General features: G+C 39.7%; 1 protein-coding gene across 6 annotated transcripts; it reads right to left on the minus strand.

Annotated features, from left to right (window-relative positions):
- Positions 1–240: 240 nt before the first annotated feature.
- On the minus strand, positions 241–13631 carry LOC137927604 (uncharacterized). 6 transcript variants are annotated; one of them, XM_068771362.1, is made up of 6 exons: positions 12728–13631; positions 6342–8389; positions 4582–5027; positions 4292–4476; positions 2767–2892; positions 241–286 (listed from the first exon to the last, which is right to left on the minus strand). In XM_068771362.1, the coding sequence occupies exons 1-2, from the start codon at positions 13315–13317 to the stop codon at positions 8386–8388; spliced, it is 594 nt and encodes a 197-aa protein (XP_068627463.1). In that variant the 5' UTR covers positions 13318–13631; the 3' UTR covers positions 241–286; positions 2767–2892; positions 4292–4476; positions 4582–5027; positions 6342–8385. The 6 variants fall into 6 exon arrangements, with proteins under 6 accessions (XP_068627463.1, XP_068627462.1, XP_068627459.1 ...); XM_068771361.1 differs by having other exon boundaries at positions 6342–11827; XM_068771358.1 differs by having other exon boundaries at positions 6342–6585; positions 6671–13631.
- Between the last annotated feature and the right edge of the window lie 9955 nt (positions 13632–23586).

The following is a 23586-nucleotide window of genomic DNA, read 5'->3' on the forward strand; positions in this document are numbered from 1 at the left end:
TGTCCTAAATTTCATGGATCTAATAAAAACTAAAAACTAAATGTATCGTAGCGTCTACAAATAATATTAAAAAAACACAATAATTCATTAATAATAAAATATTTAATATCTTCGAAAAGAACAGACTTTGGCTCGTGCCGCAATTTCGTCAATTAGAAGTGTACGTGTTTTAACAAAATGTTTTTCAAATTTTATTTGATGCGCTCTGCCCGATAGATATAAGGTTTAATAAAATTGAAAATGTAGCGGCCGCCGGACAGATTTCTTTCAACAGCATAAGGTCCATCTGCAACAATGAGACGAGGTACAATTTAAAAAGTTCCCCAACAGTTTGATCGTCGTCATTTTAACCGTAAGGCATCCATTGTTGTACTTAAACTTGCCGATCCCCTGTGTCATATTTCTTACTTTTACGGATCCCTTTATTCGATCTCGCAGAGTAAATAATAAATAAACAATGTACTATGTATGTGTGGAAAAACGTTTATTTAATTATTAAAACAATTTGTGCGCGGAAAATGAATAATTCGCCTACGCGCGGTTGCGCATCGAACCATGGCTCAAATCCGACTCTCAGAACTCCAACGGCCGCGGGCGCACGTGCTGCGCGTCTTGGCTACCTGCCAAGAGCAAGCAAGAGCGCGTATCGTGCACGCCGTGCGAGTGAGCGAGACGAGTGGGCGAGACAAACAAAAGGCATATGGCGGCTTTTTATATAGCAATATTATTACAACACGCTTTAAGAGTACATCGATGTTTATTTTTTTTTACTTCAAGCGTCCCGCAGAAGTCACCGTATTCGTTGTCGTTCGATTCGTCGTTGTCACGTCACAAGTTACAAAACCTTTTGAACTACAGAAAATTATTGTCACGGTATTGCAGTCGATATGATCGAAATTTACAGCTAGATACCTATCTAAATCTATTTATTTAACTCTTTGTTATAAATCAAGAAAGTGAAACAAATTAAAACATACATATGTATGTTTTAGTATCTATAGTACGATATGCTTTTATAATAGGTTGTCAAATATCTCCCTTCCGCTTTTATGCTCTTTATTCAATGCTTTATAAAAAGTGTTACAGTGATCGGATTTAGTTCAAATATGCGCCGTTTTGTTCGATAATCTGTTTCCATCTAGACGACAACTTCATAATACCTCCCTCGTAGAAGCCCCCCTCCTTATTTGCAAAGAACTCGGACAGTCACTTTTCACAAACCTCTTTTGAGTTCAACTTTACACCACCAAGGGCGTTCGCCATGGACAGGAACAGGTGGTAATCACTTGGCGCTATGTCCGGGCTATATGGTGGATGTGATAAAACCTCCCATCCGAGCTCCCGTAGCTTCTGACGAGTCATCAACGAAGTGTGTGGTCTGGCGTTGTCCTGGTGGAACACTACACCCTTACTGTTGGCCAATTCTGGACACTTCTGGTCGATCGCCTGCTTCAAGCGGTCCAGTTGTTCGCAGTAGATGGTAGAATTAAGCGTCTGGCCATATGGGAGCAGCTCATAGTGGATGATTCCCTTCCAATCCCACCAAACACACAGCAAAACCTTCCTGGCCGTCAATCCCGGCTTGGCCACTGTTTGGGACGATTCACCGGCCTTCGACCACGACCGTTTTCGCTTGATATTGTCGTATGTGATCCATTTTTCGTCGCCAGTCACCATCCGCTTCAAGAATGGGTCGAGTTCGTTCCGTTTCAGCAGCATATCGCAGGCGTTGATTCGGTCCAGAAGGTTTTTTTGCGTCAAATCATGCGGCACCCAAACATCAAGCTTTTTTTGTATCCAGCCTTCTGCAGATGGTTTAAAATGGTTTGGTGACTAACTCCCATCTCCTGGGCGATGTCACGAGATGCCACATGCCGGTCTAACTCGATGTAGTCCATGATTTGATCGGTATTTGTCGTCACAGGTCTTCCGCCGGCTGACTTATCCATGGTGTCGTTTTCGCCGATTCTGAATCGTCGAAACCATTCCTCCGCGGTTCGAAGTGATAGAGTACCATCCCCCAAAACACCATTAATCTCACGGAACGTTTCTCTAGCGGATTTGCCTTTAACGAAGGAAAACTTTAAAATAGCGCGAATTTCGGCGTTAGTGAACTCCATGTTTACACGTCTATAACTGTTGAACGCAATATCCAAACTAATCATGCATAGCGTCGTTTTGTAGGTTATGTCAAGACCTTTCAAATAATGTATAGTATTGCCAGATACGAGCTCTGTAGCGCTTTGTACATAGCCGCGAAATTCAAAAGACAAAAAGGCGGAAGGGAGATATTTGACAACCTATTATATATATAAATTTTGTTACTGGCTGTATACATATATTAAAAAAATATATTAATTTGAATTTCGAATTTCCATCGACGCATGACCCGACCGTTTAAAAGTGTGCGTTACATGGATAGCGCTAAGGATGGACACTGAATAAATAGTTTAATACGTTAACATATATTTTTCACTCTACATCAGTCACATACACAACTTTAAATTATAATTATTTTTTTAAAAATTATCGGATATTTTCTTTGTAACAGAACTTATGGCTAGACTATGTATATAGATAAAATATCACAATGACGACGAAGTCTACTTAAAATTATGTGAACATGTTACTAACATTTTAATTTCGGCGAAAGAAACCATGTTAAGAAACTAATGTACAATGTGATTAAAAATTTGAAGAAAACAAACCAAAACAATATATATCGCCAACTAAAGCTACCAATGTAAGTAAATCTAAAACACTTACCCAACTAAAATCATTATGTTTTGGGTATTCCGCGTTCTTGTCTGGCCGACGCGACGGCCTCTTACCGCAAACGGTACAACCGGACGGTACAACCCATACACGTGGCTGGCTCACCAGTGGCTACGGCTAATTGAAACATAAGCATCTATGTCTGTATTATAACGTAGTCACGTAAGTTTCCGCGGTGGGCGGCCGCGAGGGCGTTGCAAGCCACGAGCACGTCGAAGCACATTTGTAAGGTAAACTTGCAGAACGGTCCCGGTGTGTACGCTTGAGGTGTTCGTCAGAGGCAATGTTCGGGCGCATTCTCCCCGCGCTCGCCCCGCGCCCGCGCCCGCCCCGCGCTTTACCAAGCTAAGCTATTGTTTAATAACATAACTACGCCTAAGCCTACCTTTATATAGTGGTTGTGTGAACAATAAATTAAGATTTTCTTAATAGCACCCATTCATTTCACCAGCACAACCGTTTAGGGTTCAGTCTTCGCCGAGCTAAGTTAGATTTTTAGACGCGTTGTGACGCTCAGTAACGCGGGTTTACCTCTCGCCGGACACCGCTGTCCGGCACGGGGGTGCCCAGAGTGACCTCAGAGGTCACTTCATCTAGACTACCGCGATCCCGCGCTCTCCATCGTTCCGTGCTCGCAGTGTCCTTCCCTCCCCCCTGCCATATGGCAGGGAGGTGCTGAGTAGTTCGACCCCAACTTCACCGCTACACCTAACAATGGCGCAATCCTGGCGTCATTATACGGGCCCTCCCTTCGGCGAAGATCCGTCATCACTTTCGGCCGTAAGATGGCCAAGAAATACCCGGACGAGTACAAGGCAGATGCCAAGGACCGTCCCACCCGCTCCCTGAGTGACTCCCCGCAGTCACCAGACACCCCCGTTGGCTACGAACAGCGAACTTGTATTTTATCCGGGATATTAATAAATACTTATTGATTTTCTTATATTTTATTTTTAGTATTTTAAGAGGACTTTAAGTTTTATTTATTTATGTTTCTAGAATTGTCTCTAATGAAATATTTAATATTAATATTTATATTAATTAATATTTTTAACCCTAATATTTTTTTTTAATAATGAAAATAAAATTAACTTATCAAAATTATAATATAATAATCAAACATATTTTTTAATATCCATAAGACGTAAAAATTTATACAAATTTATTATTCTTTTGAAAAAAAAAAACACAACACACTATGTAATTGAAACTGAACTCTAAAATTAGCAAAACAAAGTGAAAATAAAACTGTATTCAAATTGCGTTGTTTTTAGTTAGAAAGGGAATCCCCGAATTTTGATGGCATGGCGCAATTAAAAACAAAAATGTTGACATCTTTCAGAAAAAAAAGAAAATTTCGAAAAATAAATTTAAGACCCAAACAAGGTAACCTCGAAAATAGAACGCAGTGAAAATTAGTACTGATTAAGCAGCGACGCAACTTTGAAAAAAAAAAACGCAAAGCGAGGTATTGGTGTATTCTAAATTTAAATTTACAAATTGCCATTGAACTCACCAATATCAATTGCGAGCATGCCGTCGCGGACGAGGAACGACACATAGTGAATATTCTCAATGGTGCGACTCAAACCTCCGGGTGCAGCACCACATGGAAGTAAGACGGCGAACCTTTTCGACACGTCTCCGTTATAAACCGGTGCACTGCTCACCGTCTCCGGAACATCTCCTGTCTCCTCCAACCTGAAGGCAATTTAAACATCACCATAGGACTTTCAAAGTTTGCAATACACGTTCTAAAAACACATACATTTTGTATCATTGTTTATTATTGAAAGCTTTTTATACCTCTTTCAACATCCTGTATAGTATATAGTTTAGTTAAATCCAACACTATACTCAGGGTTACATAGCATTGTCTAGCATAAACACAGTACACAGTACACAGTACTATAATAACTATCCTTGATGTCTTTCCCCAAGAGCCTTTGCTTGTGAGCATGTGGCATACGCCCATAAGGATGATAGAAAAACTTGAAACTTATTAAAGACGCTGCATGGGCTACTGCCACTCAGACCTGGTACAAATATGTGGACATCCTATGGCTAAAATGGTGTTATTAAAGCTGAAAGGGCTGCGATCTGCTGGCGCTCAATTCAACGACGTGGAGCCCTAGGCCTCTGTTCCGGAGGCGTGGGTGCGATGGTGCCGAAAAGACAACACACGGAGTCAGAGCATCGAAGGGCCAGGCCACTGGCGACGCGCAGCACCTTCGAGTCCGGGTAGCCTTCACCTGAAAATTTTTCCAATACACTACAACTTAATTTACGAGGCAATAAAAAAATCAGTAGAAAAGGTTTGTTGTTTAGAGGCTTCTTTTAAAAAGTTGTCTATGGGAAATATAAACAAATGGTATCTATTAGGAGCTGAAAACAAGTACTTGTACCTATGGTTAAAAGCGCAGATAGTGAAATGGAAGTAGCTGAGAATTAGAATTATTATTATTTTATTACAATGTCCCATTTTAACAACAGGTATAATGGTGTTAATTACGTATAGTTGTAATTTTTGAAAATAATTAAGTACGTAAACTTAATGTGAACATGTCTTTTTATTTTATTTTACCACAACCTAAAGCCCACTTATAAAAAATTAGTGTATCTTATACAAAGAATAAAAAAAATTATCAAAAGATGCAAACGATACTTGTTGTAACAACTCCTAATAGATACCGCACTGTTTATACTTCGTGCGACAGCGATAACGCTCTACTAAGCCGAAATTGGCAGATTGTCTCTTTCTTCGGTAGTGTAAATATAATTTTTGAAAAAAAAAGTTGTTTGCATGTTTTAAATGCGTGTTCTAATACGGCTCGCGAAATATTTCCAATTTCGAACAATGGCTCAGACTATCCAAGAACTTGACTACCCATGAGCTATATATTAAACCCATTCAAAACTTTTATATCTTCCCCAAAACAATGAAAATGCTTGTATGTTAGTCAAGATTATCATTTAACATATATTTTGTAAGTTAGTTAAATAAATTTTTATTATATCTTTGTGTATTATTTTTAAAACCTCCTTAAGAGTGTTCAAAATCTTATTTTATGTAGAACTGACGATATAGTCCTCTTGTGTTTGTCTTGTATCAACAGACTGGTTTCGGCAGCCAAGCGGCACTGTGCTTATTTTGTGTTTCAGTCGGCCTTAATCAAGCCAACCTAACTCCTTGGGAAAGACCAACGGACCCTTGGTGTTGCCGGTGATCTCGAAGTGTAATGTATCAAGAAGCAACATAATATTATATTCGTTGTGTTGATTGTTTCTAGGTGTAAAAGCTTTAAAACGATGTTCGCGCTGTCAGTTGATGTTTGGTTCACCCTATCCTTTATAGCGAGTTCTCTCACTATTCCCCCTACACCTCAGCACAGAGTTCCCACCGAACATGCACCACCACCATAGCACAGCTGCTGCAGACACTCACACCTCAAGCGCTAACCACACAGCATCAGCGTCCGCTTCGACTGCGGCGCTCCGCACGGGCCACCGCATCGTTCACAATAGAACAAGAACAAGAACAAGAACAAGAACAAGACACCACTCACCACTCACCGCACCGCGACGCACATTGGTAGGGTGCGGCCGCAGTCGTACACGCGACATCAACTCTGCAGAGCTCTACTCGGGCAGAGCGGTTTCATTTGTGCGAATGACTTCAAGCAACTGGAGCGTGCCTGTCCAGCTTCTGTTTCATACTCATGTCCGACCGTCCACTCCGTGAACTCAGATCTGATGACGCTGTCAAAGCCCCCGGCCTAATAACATGAACCGGAACCAAACAAGCACATCCTATACAAAAATAAATAGTTTCAGAAGTCATAACATAATGAATAAGTAAAAACGGTTTTTAAAATTCATATTACTACATATTAACCCTTTGCACTTGTGAATGTTTCCGCACAAACCAACCAACATGACACATTTTGCAAAGCTCTTGATAAATTTACTACCTCCAATGTATCACAATTATATGTTGTTTGATATCTTTTGCCATGTTAATTTCTTTGAGCCCAGACTTTGTACTCTTTCTATCTCCTGTTGGAATGATAAGCAGCTTTCCATTTAACATGTTCCATGCCACATTAATTTTGGAAAATTATCCATTCAGGCCCCATGGAGTGTATACAACCCACACTTTAAAAATTAGAAAAGTCGTTGTTGGGTATCGATATAAAACAAGCACATTTAGTTAATTATTTAATGTTAAGAATTCAAATATGTTACACTTGCAAAATGTCCGTTGATGGTAGATGCAAAAAGAGATCGTCTTTTGTTAGAAGCCGGTGAAAGACGCCGTGCGTTCCGATACACGCACTCAAGAACAAATAAAAAGTGTTACGTTCGGATACAATATCGAACATTCTGGGCCTCTAGATGACATGTTAACGACTGTGAACTTAATGCTAATAATATGAATGAATACAAGAATAAAATATGAATATTCCAAATGACAGTTAAAACTGAGTTGAGCTAAAGCTTAAATAACGATGCTGAAATAGTAAATGAGATTAATCAAGCTGAAGTCAATAGACCCAGTGTCTTGATTAATTTAATTATTGCTAGGTAACAAAATTAATTTGTTTATTGGCCTTGTGTATTGACCTTTACATGTTTTTACTACTACAGATCTAACTAAACCATCTTTGGAATTTTTATTTACACTAATTACTTTACCTAATGGCCAACAAGCAGGTGGTGTGCATTCTTCCTTTAAAATCACAATTTCTCCAATATTTAAATTATCTCTAGCTAGCAACCACTTGCTTCGAGGCTGTAATTCTGATAAATAGTTACAATAAAATTGAGACCAAAATCGTTGCTTAATGCTTGTTATTCTTTGAAACAAACTTAATCTATTTTCTGTCTTATCCAATAAACTAGGTTCGGGAATGTCTGAAATCGGGGCACCTATTAAGAAGTGTGCTGGCGTTAAACATAAAGCATCAGATTCTGGCACATCTTTTAAACCTGTAGTGATCTCACTATCACTAGTCACTTTGTTATTTAAATTGTTTTTTATCAAAATTTTTGTTTGCCAAAATTTATATTTACATTTATTATTGTACAAAAGATTTTATTTACATTTATTTACAATATCTTGTGTAACCTAGTCATTTGTACAACTTAAACTAATAAATAGATAAATATTATAAAATATGAAAAACATTGTAAACTTACCTAAATTCATTTCAACTATATTTACTTGTAATTGTTTATGTGTATTCAATAAATAAATATTCGAGGTTCAAACTGACAAATCGACTTTGTATGCAACATTTATTTTAGTAGTTTAGCTGCGACATTTGCTTGCCGGCCGGCTATGTAGGTCACGGCCCGCCGTCGCCCGCGCAACCCCCGCTCACTCAGTGCGGCGGCTGCGCCGGCGCGGGATCCAGTCTCGGTACGATTTTGACGCGGAGCGCATATCAGTTTGCACCTCAACTTTCTCGCATAAATACGTTGTTTCTTTGGTTTTAGTATAAGTTTTCCCATTCTGCCCTCGCACCCTCTATTCTTCTAAAAAGCTTTGCTACGTACCCACGCAGCCATGCTTTAAACCACATAGCGGCCTCGAGTTCAGGACTCCCTCTATCTGGACCAATACAGTGTTTAATAATTCATATGTTAACTTACTATTTCCTAAATATCTTTTCAACAAAGATTTTACTGATTTAATGCCTGCTTCATACAGTCCGCCCATATGACTAGCTAGAGGAACTGTGAATTTCCACTGAATCGATATTGTTGTGCAAAAATCTATTAGTTGACTGTATGAAACATCATCTTTGAACATCTTAAATAACTCTTTTAACTCGCTGTGAGCACCTTTAAAGTTTGTTGCATTATCTGAATAAATATACCGACAAATACCTCTTCGGCTAATTAATCTCTTCAATGCATTAATAAATGCTTGAGCTGACAACTCTGTGACTAACTCGAGATGTAAAGCTTTCGTGGCCAGACAAACAAATAAACAAATGTAGCCTTTCACGTATCTACAATTACGACCCATAGAGCTTCGTATAAGAATTGCTCCACTAAAATCAACACCAACATGCAAGGAAGGACGTTCTAGATTCACTCTTGGAGAAGGCAAGCCTGCCATTTGTTGCTCACAGACTCGCGCGCTAAACCTGATACAGCGAACACATCTATGTATGACTTTCTTCACCTCATTTCTACCATTAATTGGCCAATATTTCAATCTTAAATTGCATAATGTGTTTTGTATACCTGAATGTAGTAATCTGTAATGAACCTGCTCTATAATGAGTGTAGTGATGTGTTCCTTCTGTGGTAGTATGATAGGATGTGCGTGATTGAAAGGTATGTTAGCATTGTCAATGCGACCTCCTAAACGTAATATTCCTTCCTGATCCAGTATAGGGTTCAGTTTCCTTAAGGGACTAGACTTCAATACCGAGTTTAGGTTAATTGTACTACTATGTAATTCTTGGATTTCTTTTGAAGTGTTTCTTTTGGATAGTTTTAATTACAAAATTATGTGCATTATGCAACTCAGAGGTAGTTAAATGCTTTCCTTGCGTTAAGGTAGTCTTTTTACGAACTAAATCAATAAACCTGAATACTAATGCAATAACTCTAATTTGCTGAATTTAGAGTGGTTCTGAAAGTAATCTAAAGTAAATGATTCGTTCGCTTTTGAATTAACTAAAGATACGAGTGTAGGAGTAGGTTCTATCTCAGCCTCAACCGGAATGGAATATGAATGTAAATCTTCCCAATCCTGTGGGTTTTGAATAGCCCAGTCTGGACCATTCCACCATAACTTTGTTTGCTGCAATTGTTGAGGTGCTATTCCTCGTGTGAGTAAATCTGCTGGGTTAAGTTTTGTATTCACATAATGCCACGTTTCTTCCTTTGTTAACTCAATTATTTCCATTAATCTATGTGAAACGAAAGTGTGTAATTTTTTGTATGGAGATTTTATCCAACTCAAAACTATTTGTGAATCTGTAAAAAGGTATGTATGATATATTTTGAAATTTTTAAATGTTTCTAATAATCTGTTAACTTGTCTTGCTAATAAAAGCGCACCACAAAGCTCTAAGCGTGGAAGCGACAGTGTTTTGATAGGCGCTACTCTGGTTTTTGCTAATACAAGTGAACAAGTTGGCTTTCTGTTAGGATATGTTGCCCTAAAGTACAGACAAATTCCATACGCCTTGAGAGAGGCGTCGCTAAAGCCTAATAAATTTATTTCAAATGGGACATCACTAAAGTAATATCTAGGTATTATTATCTGCTTCAAATAGGGAATATTATTATAAAACTCTAACCATGATTTCTTCATATCTTCTGGAAGCATACTATCCCAATCTAATTTTAATTTCCATATCTGTTGAATCATAATTTTTGCTGTAATAATGCTTGGTGCTAAAAAGCCTGTAGGATCATAAATTTGTGCAATGACTGACAATACATTTCTTTTTGTGAATTTTAATGTCTTTGTTGTTGGAATGGCTATCCCTAATAAATCATTGTGTGGTGACCATTCTATGCCTAAAGTTTTAATGGCGCTATCTGGTGTAAATTCATAACTAACCTGCTGTGTTGATTGATCAGTATTTAAAATATGTTGCAAAATTAAAGGTTCATTAGCTAACCATTTGTGAAGTGTGAATTTACCTTTATCTAATAGCTGTATTAATTGTTTGCAAATTGCCTGTGCTTTTACAATTGTGTTTTCTCCACTTAAAAAAATCATCCATGTAGCATTCTAAGCGTACTACTTCCGCTGCCTCTGGAAACTGATGTTCGTACAACTTGGCCAAATGTCTAAGGGTACGACAAGCTAAGTAAGGCGCGCATTTAGTGCCATATGTGACTGTTTTCAATTGCAGGCATCTTAAGGGGTGAACTTTGGACTCTCTCCAAAGAATCCTAAGAAAGGGCCTTTGGTTATCTGATACTAATATTGTTCTAAACATTTTAACTATATCACACGAGAAAACATACTAGTACATACGGAATCTGAGTAAGATGTCCAGTACATCATTATAAATATTTGGACCTTCCCAAAGTATATCATTTAATGAAATTCCTGTTGATGTCTTACTACTTGCATTAAAAACCGTTCTTAATTTTGTTGAACGACTTTCTGGTTTTAACACTCCCATATGCGGTAAATAACAATGGTAACTGTTTTCCTGTGACTGGAAATTTGGTATATATTCAACATGACCTAATTCTACAAATTCATTAATGAAGGCTTTATATTGCTTGTACAATAATGGATCCCTTTGAAACTTAGATTCTAATATTAATAAGTGTTTATATGCTATATTAAATGATTCACCTAGATCATGTATTTTATCTGATTTCATAGGCATGTCTACCATGAACTGACCTGATTTCAATTGTGTAGTTGTGTCTAGAAAGTGCTGTTCACAATATTTTTGGTCTGGATTAAGTGCACTTTTTGGTGTAATCTCTTCCTGTTTCCAAAATCTAACTAATAGTTCATCCGTAGATGGTTGCTCTGTCAGATTTAAGCTAATATATTTCTTAGTTGTATTAGGGTATTCTGAAGGTATATTTCCTGCTACAACCCAACCAAATACTGTTTCTATTAAATGTGGATGATTTGGACCAAGACTGATTGTGTTTGAAAGTAATAGAGAATAGAATAATTGTGATCCTAATAGAATATCAATTTCACTTGGTATAAAAAAAGATGGATCTGCTAGTAAATTTTGTTGTTGTTTTGGAATTTTCAATGCTTTTATGTTTATTTGTTTATGTGGTAGTGGTACAGTTATCTTATCCATTACAATGAGATCTATGTTTGTGCTGTAATCTGAAAGTCTAGATGCTATATTTGTGTTGATACATAGCTGTGTTTGTTTACCAGACTCTCCTATACCTTGAATTATATGTTGATCATAATAAAATTTGATGTTCAGTTGAGCAGCTAGTCTATGTGCAACAATGCTGACTTCACTGCCCGAATCCAACAAGGCTCTTGCATTATGCCATTTGCCTGATGAATCCTCAGTCTTAATTAGTGCTGTTGACATTAAAACTTGATTAGATAATGTGGTGGGCATACACACTGCGGAAGGTGTAATTTTATGTTTTGTTTGTATTTGTATGTAAATTTAATGATTGATTATGCAACAATTGCTGCTGTATGTATGTTGGATCGTTTATTTTGCTTGTTTGTGCATCTTTGTTTGATATTTCTGTTGTTGTAAAAGTATGAACTGATTTTTCTAGCGTATTGTGTGACTGCGGTGTATTGTTAGTAGGATTTATGTGTTGATTTGTATTATTTGCTGTAGCTGTGCTTAGTGTAATTGTGTTTGCTTTTTTAGGTGGTTTTGTTAGATGTATCAAACTGTGATGTCTGCCATGACAAGTCTTACATGTTCTACTAGAACATTTATGTCTGTGGTAATATGGCTGTAAACAATTAAAGCATAAAGAATTAGATTTAATAAACTCAATTCTTTGATTAACCGTACATTCTAAAAAGTTAGGACATTGAAATAGGAAATGTGTACCTTTGCACATTGGGCATTGTATATCTGAGGAATTTGTAGTGGATACATGTGCAAATTTTGGATTGACTTTATTTTGAACTAGGAATTTTTCTGTTTGTTTATCACCTATTAATTCATGAGCTGTCATTCTAAGCAACAAAAATTCTCTTAATTCTTTCATTTGTGGTATAGAGGTTTCTTTTCTGTTTAATTCCCAAGCTGCTCGCAGAGAGTTATCTAATTTTTGAGTAATAATATAGATTAAAATTACATCCCAATATTTAACTGGTAAATCTAAAGCTGACAATGAATCTAAACTTTGTTGTAAGGTAGAAACAAATTGTTTTAAGTTAAATTTAGTAATAGTAGGAAAATTCATAAAGTTTTTTAAGTGATGGTTAACTATAATAGTCTTGTTTTCGTACCTCTGTGTTAATATGTTCATTGCCTGGTTATAATTTCCCTCTGTCAGCAACAAGGAGCTAATAAGAGATGCTGCTTCTCCTTTCAGCGACGACTTGAGATACTGTAGACTTTGGAGTGGCGATACACTAGAACTATCCATGGCACTCTCGAATAGGTTTCTGAATCCTGTCCATTCTTGAATCTCTCCACTGAACTGTGGTAGTTCCAATTTAGGTAACCTTATTTGTGTATTTGTTTTCCCTGTCCTGTTTGGCGTTTCTCCATGTGTATTTTGTGGTGGTTTGTCATAGTTATTAAGTAATCTATTTATTGCTGCTTTTGTAGTGTAGAATCTTTCTTCTAATGCTTGTCTTTCCGCTTCATGATCTGTTGTTTCTGCTGTTCCTATAGCTGCTGTTGATTCTGTTGCCTCTATTTGCGCTTGAATCACATCGAACCTGTCTATCAGTTTTTCTAACTCCTCCCGTCTCACACGTAGCTCATGTTCATCAAACGACACTTCTCCTGCTGCTAATTCCTGTACGTAGTTTGTTATGCGTGTTAACTTTCCTTTGATGACTCCTCTCGCCACAATCAATTTCTTAGTCATGGTCACAATTTATCTTCACCTGATGTGCACCAAGTGTAATTTCCTTATATATCTATAGTTGTGTGTTGATACGTATTGTATGCGGAACGTCTCGAAGGCTCGAAGGACCAGAAATTAATGTTGGGTTTCGATATAAAACAAGCACATTTAGTTAATTATTTAATGTTAAGAATTCAAATATGTTACACTTGCAAAATGTCCGTTGATGGTAGATGCAAAAATGGTCGTCTTTTGTTAGAAGCCGGTGAAAGACGCCGTGCGTTCCGATACACGCACTCAAGAACAAATAAAAAGTGTTACGTTCGGATACAATATCGAACATTCGTTTAAGACATATGCTTTACACCAGAGTTCCCCAAACTTTTTTGTGTCGTAGACCCCCTGGCATGTTTTTCCATGTTGGGCAGACCCCCTACTTACCTGATATTGATTTCCTGTAAATTTCTAACTGTAGTGAAGTTTAGTGTTAAAAACTTAAAGTAAAAACACATGTTAATTTATACATTTATTAATTGAATTTAAATTAAAACTGCTCTAAATAAAATTTTGTATCTGTTATGTAAAATATACGTCACATTAAATAAACTATAAATAAAATAACATAAGCTATAAGTCAATATTTCTAGTGAGAAGGACGAACCTGATGTTTTAAAAATAAATTATCAACATTTGGCGTCAATTTTGTAAGGGTTAATCTTAAATCTCCTCGGCTAATGATGTCCAGTCTGTTTCTTTTTTTCGTTAGGAGATTGGTAACAGCGCTGAACCCCCTTTCCACTAGGTATGACGAGACTCTCAGGTTTTTACAAGTTCAAAATGTATTGCGACCATAAAGCCAATACTAAAATCCTACAACTTACACAATTTTATAAACATATATAATAAATTTTTTACTTCATAGGCACTTTTAAATAATGTAAATGTTTTGATATTATAAGATAGTATGATGTAAGTAAATAGGTACTATTAGTGTATGTGTTGAGATCCACTATCGTGGACCTTCATTTTTATTTCATGGACCCCGAAATTTTTTTCGCTGACGTAGACCCCTTGCAGGTTGTCATAGACCCCTAGGGGTCGATATAGACCACTTTGGGAATCACTGCTTTACACTTTTTCAATACTGCAACGCTACAATCAGCAGTAAAAGTTATAAATTTAAATAAGCATTATGTATGCGCATATGTGATGTGAAGTTATCTATATTCGAGCCTACAATTCATTTGTTTAAGAATCGTTTATTTTCCAATGAGAACTGCAAATGGCCTGAACGGAAAGTGCAACTGGAATTCTCACAAATAGAATTCTCTCATGGAAATATTTTGAAAATGTGGTAATTACATGATCCTCGTGGATAAAGTGTTTATCTCGCTGTCCAGTCGGTCGAGCGCACTTTTGGTGTGTTTGATCAATTTATCCACCTCGTGCTTGACGTAGTCGAGCTCGGCGCGGGAGCAGCGGCCGGCGCGTCCGCCCCGGCCCCACCGTCAGCGCGTGCCAATGTTGACTGATATCTGTGCGCACAAACTTTGCACGTTTTTCTTAAAATTCCAACGCAGCAAAGCTTGGAAAGGACAGTGTAATGGAGTTCTAGGACTGCAGGCTTTAGGCGATAGATTTAGTCACTCCCCATTATCGGCAACGTTTGGTCGAGTTTGGACGGGGCTTGTGTTACGGAGTAGCCCCGTGAGGTACACTTCTGTGATGAAAGGGTTACAACGAGTGGCCAGAGTTTGTTCTCCCGAGGGGCGGCCACGGGACATTCGGCAGGGTTCCACACTTGCACACGAAGCTAAGACTAGATAGGCTAGATGTGAATGTTGAAATGTTGACGACATCGGACATGACGATTGACCCTGCTACAGTCCCTGTCCAGGGACAGTCGAAATAATGTTTGGAAATACACAATCCGGCAGCCTTTGGAGGCTGTGGCGTGAGTAAGAGCTCTTCTTGAAGTGATCTACGAGAAATGCAGTGAGCGAAATGGTCACGCGGCCCGCGGCGCGCGCGGCCATCGATAAACGACTCCGCAGATTAGAGCGACGCGTGAACAATGGTAGCGGACGTTCCTACGTGTTTTGTTTCAAAGTAATCGCGTGTCGACACTCCGCCCTGTCCGAGCTAAAGATCTGTTCAAAAAGTTATGCTTCTATAAGCGATCACAATTGCGACAGTGTACAAGTTGCGTCGACACAAACACAGCGCACGGCGCGCACCCTTTGTTTGTTTGTTAACAGCACGTCACGCGCTCCTTTACTTGAAATGAAATGAATATGAATAAGCTTGGTTATGTGTCACCAGTTCAAATTCACCTAAATTAGATGAAGTCTAACGTCGTGTTCTTTGCCCGAGGAAATGTGGTGTGTTGTGTTTGCAGTTTAATTTTCCCACTTCTAAACAATTCAACGTTTTTTACTTGTTGACAATTTTCTTCCAGGGCTCGATACACTAATGTATACAAGACATTCTTAGAACATGAAAACGTGGAAACGCAGTTTGTTGCCGCGATGACTTAGTGTGAGGAAATTGACCGTTGACGCCGGGCGGCGCGGCGCCGGCGCGCGGCCGTCGCATCTGCAAAGCTTTGCTGATTGTGGCGCCGAGCTCTGGGTCGCACACGACAAGAGCGCTGGATGAGCATTCAGAGCATTCTTGTACTTCAGCAAAGTTTTCTTGAGGAGACACTTCAATTTTTTGGGTACAACACCTGCGCACACATATTTTAGTCAGAGATAAAACACTTATCATGTGAACAGGGGCTCCCCCGCGCCGCGCGAGAGCCTTTCGGCCCCAACGGGCGTCGGTTGCGCGAGCGATGAGCCGCGCGCGCTGCCACTTGAGACGGGCAATTCTGCGGACTCTTCGTTTCTGATTCGACGTCGCGGCGAAACTCCGAGCATGGCCCTCTCGATTGCTCTCTGGCTGACCTCGAGCTTCCCCATGAGGCCCGTCGTAAAGGTTAATAACAATCCTGAACGTCACCGGATATGAACAGAATGATAAGTGTACCTTTCCTACACAAGGATGTTTCAAATTAACGAAAACTGTAAACCAGACGCGCTGACGGGCGGTGGTACACAATTAATTAAATTAATCTGAAAGATCGAGCGTACATTGAGAGGCGGGGTAGGTTCGTGGAGCAACACGTAAGCATTGTTCCTGCGCCCGCGCCACGCGACCTGCGCGGCTCGATGTCGAGCTGCAGACGCTGCACCGCGAACTATTGCGTTGTCTCTCTGAGCCACAAATATTAATTATAAAACTGCACGCTGCACATCTTCACAAATGAAACTTTGTGACATCAGTTGAAGCGCGGCTGCAACTTGCATGTTCAGAGTCAGGTGCACGCATTCACGTTGTCACCAACTGACCCGCGAGACGAAAGCTTGAAGCTACCGGCAAGCGCACCGCCGGCGTCGCGCAGTCGCAGCTGATACATATATCATTTATCAGCAAAAAAATTTGAATCTTTTACACCTGGCCCCAACAGCTGTGTGTACCGCTCGACATACGAGTATAGGTCATGTAATGCCCTTCCTTATTATACTCTATGTAACTCTGACGTTGCTCGCACACTAAAAAGCGATTTATTTAAAAGTATAACACTAATGGATGTTTGTTCTAAACTATTGATATTGATGTCTCCTCACACAATCAACAACACACTCGGGGACGAGAGGCCTGTATAAATAGTTGCAACAATTGTTGAATCACCACAATTGTGCAGACGCGAATTCGATTTCTACTACTTCCATGGTTCAATGCTATGTTAGAGATAATAAATGAATATCAAAAGCTTCGATGAACTCTATGATGCCTAATGCCTCACCGCTCCGACACTGACTATTATTTGGTGCTGTGAAAAGATTTTGTATATCTTTACCAGTTAGACTGGTGCTGTGTATGTTGGACTATATGAGGGATCCCAAAAATATATATAAGGGCAGCGACATTGACAAAAATTGTTCATGTCATATAGTGAGCTTGTCACTTCATCGCGAGGCCCGGGTACGTGTCTGTATGCATTAATACGAATCCACGGAGGAGGCCTATGTCGAGCAGAATATATCTTGCAGCGCAAAACACTTTTATTGTGATAATTATTTGTACAGAGAGTTTTGCAACAACAACAACAACAACGACAACAACAACAACAACAACAACAACAACAACAACAACAACAGCAACAGCAACAGCAACAACAACAACAACAACAACAACAACAACAACAACAACGACAATGCCTGACGCCGACGAGTCCACCTGTCTATATTGATGGAGTAACGATTTATTTAGTAAACAGACACCATATTAAATGGCCGCAGTTATATATTTATTTATTACTTTAATGCGATCCTTTTATAATAGTTATATTTATAAATAATTTGCTAACAAAAATTAACTGCCAGCAACAAAGGGAGATAAAACCAGTTCCAAATCAAATTGCAAAAATTATTTTTTTTAAACTTTTAGATTTTAAATTCATGCACCAATTATTTTTTCGCTGGTGACTATTCACATCGAAATAATATTGTACGCGGCAAACGAAAACACAAAGATTCAAAATTCATAATATTTTGTCAAAGTTAAGTCCTCGAACTGGTATTATTTATTTGGCGTGCGACTGAGCGAGCATGCGCCGGCGCAGCGGCACCACATTGTGACGTGCTGTGCTCCTGCAACACTTGTGTGCGGGTACGAAAATAAATGCAACTTAATATTCGGCGCCGGCGCTCACTTGTTAACGGCCACTGAGTACAAATAAATAAATAAATAAATCATTGCAAGTCAATTCTCTAAAACAACTATTATTTTAAAAGTTACAAACAATACTACAAACTAATTTATTATAAATATATTTAAAAACTTTATTTGGGCAATCTTGAATGAAATATTAATCTCGATATGGCCGCTCTGGTGAAATAGTAACATGCAGCGGCCTGAGCCGAGACCTTGGTACACTGAGAGAGGTCTCATGGTGCCCCCGGCGCCGACACTCCGAGCCCGCGCAATCGACACCTGCCACTTCGACACCTATGAAAGGCCCATTAAATTGAAAATGAATAACATGCTAAAATAAATACTGACTTTACTTTATACGCAATACACCTCGTGTATGTATGACTTGCAAAGTTCCATTGCTCTCAACTCGACTATGGAAGTGAATCCTTGAAGATCCGCCGCGGAACGTTCCAGAGCGCGCCGCGCGCAAGAGGGAATGCCCCGAGCTGTTCGCGTATTCATTTGAACGAACGCGTCTCGAACGTGCAGTTGTAAACATAAGCGAGCACTCGCAACAATTGTCTTACCATTTCACTCGAGTACGCAGTCGCACGTCACAAACTATTGCACAGAACAAGGAACGGACGCAAAGATTAAAAAATTTTTATAATTACATGAACATTGGATACGTTCGGCTTTAACGTATTTACGGTTAAGAAAACTACGTACCCGGCCTCTGTGGCCGGTCCAGTTGTCGTCTTCCCGTGTGTTCTTCAGTTTCTCGACTCTAAGCGACATCGTTACTCCGCGCAAGAGTGACAATGTGCTCGGTTTTTTATCTGCGCCGTCGCATTCTGGGCAGCAAGTCCTTGGCTAACGTTTGTTCTGTTCGATCGCTTTGTCGACTTTGTTCGTGTGCGAGTTGCGGGATACAGTCTTACCTCTCTTTCTCTTTCCGCGCTGACTATGCTTCTGCTTTTCAATTGCAAGTCAAAGTTAAGTAAGCAAAGTGTCTGCGACGGGTCCAGTTTTTCTGTGAACTGACAAAACGTTACCACGGTTTAAAACACTAGCGGCGCCATCTGTCCGCTCGCGGCTGAACTGAAGTGACGTTTGAAGCCGAACCCCGTGGCCATAGCAGAACTATACCAACATAATGGAGGATTGTTAGTTTTTTTACGCCAGTATTTATTGTTATTTGTGATATAAATAGGTTACGTTCGTGTTATATAAATAATACAGGTTGAATTGTTTATTTTTTAAAAGCTTGCTCATCACTATCACCACATAGTATAAAAACCAAAGTCGCTTTCCGCCGTCTGTCCCTTTGTATGCTTAGATCTTTAAGACTGCGCAACGGATATTGATGCGGTTTTTATAATAAATAGAATGATTTAAAAGCAAGGTTTATATGTATAATAACATCCATTATATCAATAAAAATCCAATATTTATTTATTCAAAATAGATTTAACAAGGAATTATTTTTGAATAAAGAAATATAGTACAGAAATACTGTTATTTTTGAGGTTCAGCGCGGGCGATGCAGCGGGCTGTAAGCTAGTGAGTTATAAAAGTATGGAATAACGGAACTGCGCGAATGAGTGTGTATGCTCTTTAAAAACAATTAATTCAACCAACAATTATTTTGTTTATTATGAACGTTTTATATTTTTGGTATGTTAAGGTAAGGTAAGGAAACGTACGGCGTACTGTAAGTTTGGTAAAACTGTAGACAGAGACAGCTATAGACCTTGGATAAATATTCGCGCGTGTATTTGTTGCCGGCGTGCAGTTCGAGGACTGCATCAGTGCGCGTGGTTAGGCAAGTGCTCAGCTTCTCGATTATAATCTATCGGTAACTATCGCCGCGTAGCTCAGGTGCCGTAAAGTTAATATACAATTGTAACCAAGCTAGTTGGTTACCTGTTCAGAATGTGTTTGCTATGCATCGTGAAATGAAACAAAGCTGCAATATGTATCAGCTTCTATTTATTATTAGCACATTTTGAACCGGGACCTTCCTGCAGGCTCTCTGTCCTCTCGTCCAACAGCTACATGACACATGAAGAAAGCCCATACTAAATTAGTCACCTGATAAGCACTTTTGTACGGGGATACCAAAAGCTTTTGATCGGATTTCCACTTTTGTTTCTTTGGAAAAGTTGTTCACTTTTACGAGTAATTACATTTTCTGAAATATGAGTACACCTTTCTGTTGCACCCTGTATAAACATACACAAACCACTGAAAATTCAACAAATGATAAACCATCAAACGTTATCTATGTCACAGGGGAACTATTGGACATGTTACCGGCAGTCTTCAAATTCCAGGTTTACTATAGAATACCTAGGTCGTCTAGGCAGTGTAATATATGGTTTCTGTCAATCGTAGCCTGGCCAATGTATAGAATGTCTATGCAATTGACAGAATGCGAGATGGAGATAAGGTAAAGTGTGGAATGTGTGACAAATAAAACAGGGAACATTCATTCAATCAACCTTTTATTTAAAATTGCTTTTGGCTGAACATCTTTGACGATGTTCTAATCGTATTATCAGCGAACTCAAATCATCATAAACCTAAAATCGCTTCAAAAATTAAAAATATTTAAATATCGAACGAAAACAACTCTGTGTCTTATAATAACGAGAAGATTTTTTCAAATGTTGCAAAACCGTAGAACTTGATGTAACAATCAGGCGTCACCGTGGCGCCGCGGCGCTCGCGCTGGTGGAGGCGCAACTAGTGAACATGACGGGTGACATACTTTGAGACGTTTACATACAAATTGTTCAAAAACGATATTCTTTGCTTTAAAACAATGTCGAGTGTTGCATATTAAAATCAATAAAACCAGATTTATTCGTTAACAATTGTACGTATGATACTAATTTTCAACATCATTTGTTAGTACAATGAGATCACCAAACTATTAACTAAAACTTTCCTTTTGAATAACGGTATCCGTATCCTAAATAAAGATGGCGTTTTATAATTAACAGCAAAATGATTAGTTCATTTTAATACGTTGCTGTAAAAAGTATGCAAATAATCTGTTATATGTAAAAAAATTTGCCGTCGAATACTGAACAGTTGGACAGTTTTGTCATGCGATGAATAAAGCTCGCTCAAAAAAGGGCGGCTACGTAATAGCCGAGTATAAATTGAATATAAAATAACAAGTTGTTTTTAGTGCAATTAGCTTAAACAGCGCTCGCCTCGGGACGCATGCATAGCCGCAAATGGTTAAGAATACTTAAAAAAATCTATTAAAAACAAAACAATAAGAAATTAATTATTTTGTTTCGCACTTAATAGTGTACCGATACATTTGATTAATACGGTTGTCTGTGGTAAATAAATATGACGGCATAGTGTTTAAAAACCAACAGCACTATTATGATATATATATAACTCGGATCTTTGTTTTTGGTCGTGGGTGATGGATCTCGGGTGTAGTTAGCGTCTGTGCACAAACAGCCGCCGAGATTTGCGACTTGGTGTTGAGGTCAGGACGCGGAGGTGTGTAATGTTTTTCTCCTACAGCTATATGTTCAAAACATCTCGGATGTGTTCTAAATGTGGCCCATTGGATTACATATAAGATAGTAAATGTTAGACGAGGAGGGAGGATTCCCCGCACGAGTTTGTACGTCGTTAGATTGTTTTGTTATGTATTAATCAACTCTGACAGATACGTTTCTGGCATGAGTTGTACAAATTCCAACTGTTTTGTGGTAAGGTAAAAGAAACAACAAACTCAGCAACAAAAAAAATATATATTTCTTTTAAAAGAGTAGCCGGCCGCACGATTCCCCGGGGCCGCGGGCAGCACCGGTGATAAGCAGGAGGTGTTCGTGCCGGTGCGAGGTGCGAGTAAATCCAACCTCGATGACCGTAGGTTTCTAATAACAAGACACGCGGCTGCGCGCGGGCACAGAGCGAGAGAGCTTCGCACAGACGCACAGAGACGCACTACCGCGCTACTCAGCATGAGCATCACTCGATGTTGACACGAGCGATGCGGGCACAGGTTATACTGTCACAGCGTCGCACTATGCAACAGTTGACGAGGGTAGTGTCGTCATTCATATAGACACCACCGCCGCGGGGTATGGGCACCGTCATTTTGAGTTTGGGCGCAACTCTTACGTGTCAGTTTCAGAAGTTTGAGTGCGGACAAATGTACACCATTGTCGTCGCGAGCGGCGTCACCGAGGGTCCCGGCAACACTGTCGGCGCGGGCACGTCTGCTGATCTATCGCAGGGGTCCGCTTCGAGAGCATCACCATCATTGGTGCGTGCGTCTCGTCAAAATTATGGGCACCGCTGACATTGGAATCGGGCACCACGTTTTTGATGCTCTGTAAGCGCATTAATTTAGTAGATGTCTACGCCATAGTTATACTTCATGGGTGTGAGCGACTCTTTCGCGGATGTTGGCATCACAATCATCACAACTATCGAGGTTGCAGAACATCTCCGGCAGGCAATTGTCACTGTGGGCACGTCGCTGGTGGGCGCCGGCATCACAATGACGGTGGTAAGCGTCGCCGTTCTCAGTGCAGTACTCCCCCCCTCCCCTGCGGATCCGGCCTCACTGATCCCCTCGTTGGTGAAGACTAACAACGGTCGCGGGTGTGCACGAACGTCTCACGAAGAGGCAACGCCATCGCGATCGTGAACAACTCTTTCACTGCGAGGGTAGTGCGGCGCTGAGATTGGGCGCCGTCGAGCCTGCAGTCGACACCACCTGTGCCGACACAAAGGCGCTGTTTTAAAATTGCAACTATACATAATTCATGCACACGCACAGTGATTTCGATATACAAAATGAACACTAGACATAGATAAGAAGTGTGATTTTGGACGCGCCTAGACAATTAGTTTATTCATTTCACTGGCCGGGCAGCAGCAGGGGCTGCGGTCTGAGGCGCCACGACGCGCGGCTAATCTTGACTTCAAGGGATCTAATCGATTAGTCACACTTGGAGGCGGTCGCCGATTATTTGCGAGAGCTTATGGTCTAAAAAGCTATCTATGAGTCGTCTCACCAGTGGCACATGCCAGTGGATATTGCTAGAGGCTGCGACGGCGGCTGTGATGGTTGCTTGTGGTGAACAGCGACGACATCATAAAGTTGGCATTGGTGGTTCTGAAGACAGATGCAGCCAAAGCGATGACTCCGGCAGCACAAACACAGTCGCGACCTCCAGCCCGGCGCTTGTTGCGATTGTTTTAGCGACCTGCACATAAAACGACTAAATTGAAATAATATTGAAATAAACTGATAATATCGTAATAACAATAACTTACCGTGCTTTGACTGGAGTCACTGTATGTTGAGTGTGAAGTGAAGTGAAGTGAAGGGAAAATAAAAAACTAAATCAGTCAGTCTCATTCAATTTATTAATAAGAAATGAAATAGTGTTGAAGTTGTAACATTAGTGTGAGAGAGACGGGGAGCCGCTCCTGCGCGAGCTGCCCGCGGCTGCCTCAATTGTAAAGTGAACGAGCCGATGGGAAATGTTTGACCGCGAG

Source organism: Battus philenor, unplaced genomic scaffold (assembly GCF_028537555.1).
Source record: "Battus philenor isolate CCGP_79_NKW_IND1 unplaced genomic scaffold, ilBatPhil1.0.hap1 SCAF_35, whole genome shotgun sequence".
Lineage (NCBI taxonomy): Eukaryota > Metazoa > Arthropoda > Insecta > Lepidoptera > Papilionidae > Battus > Battus philenor.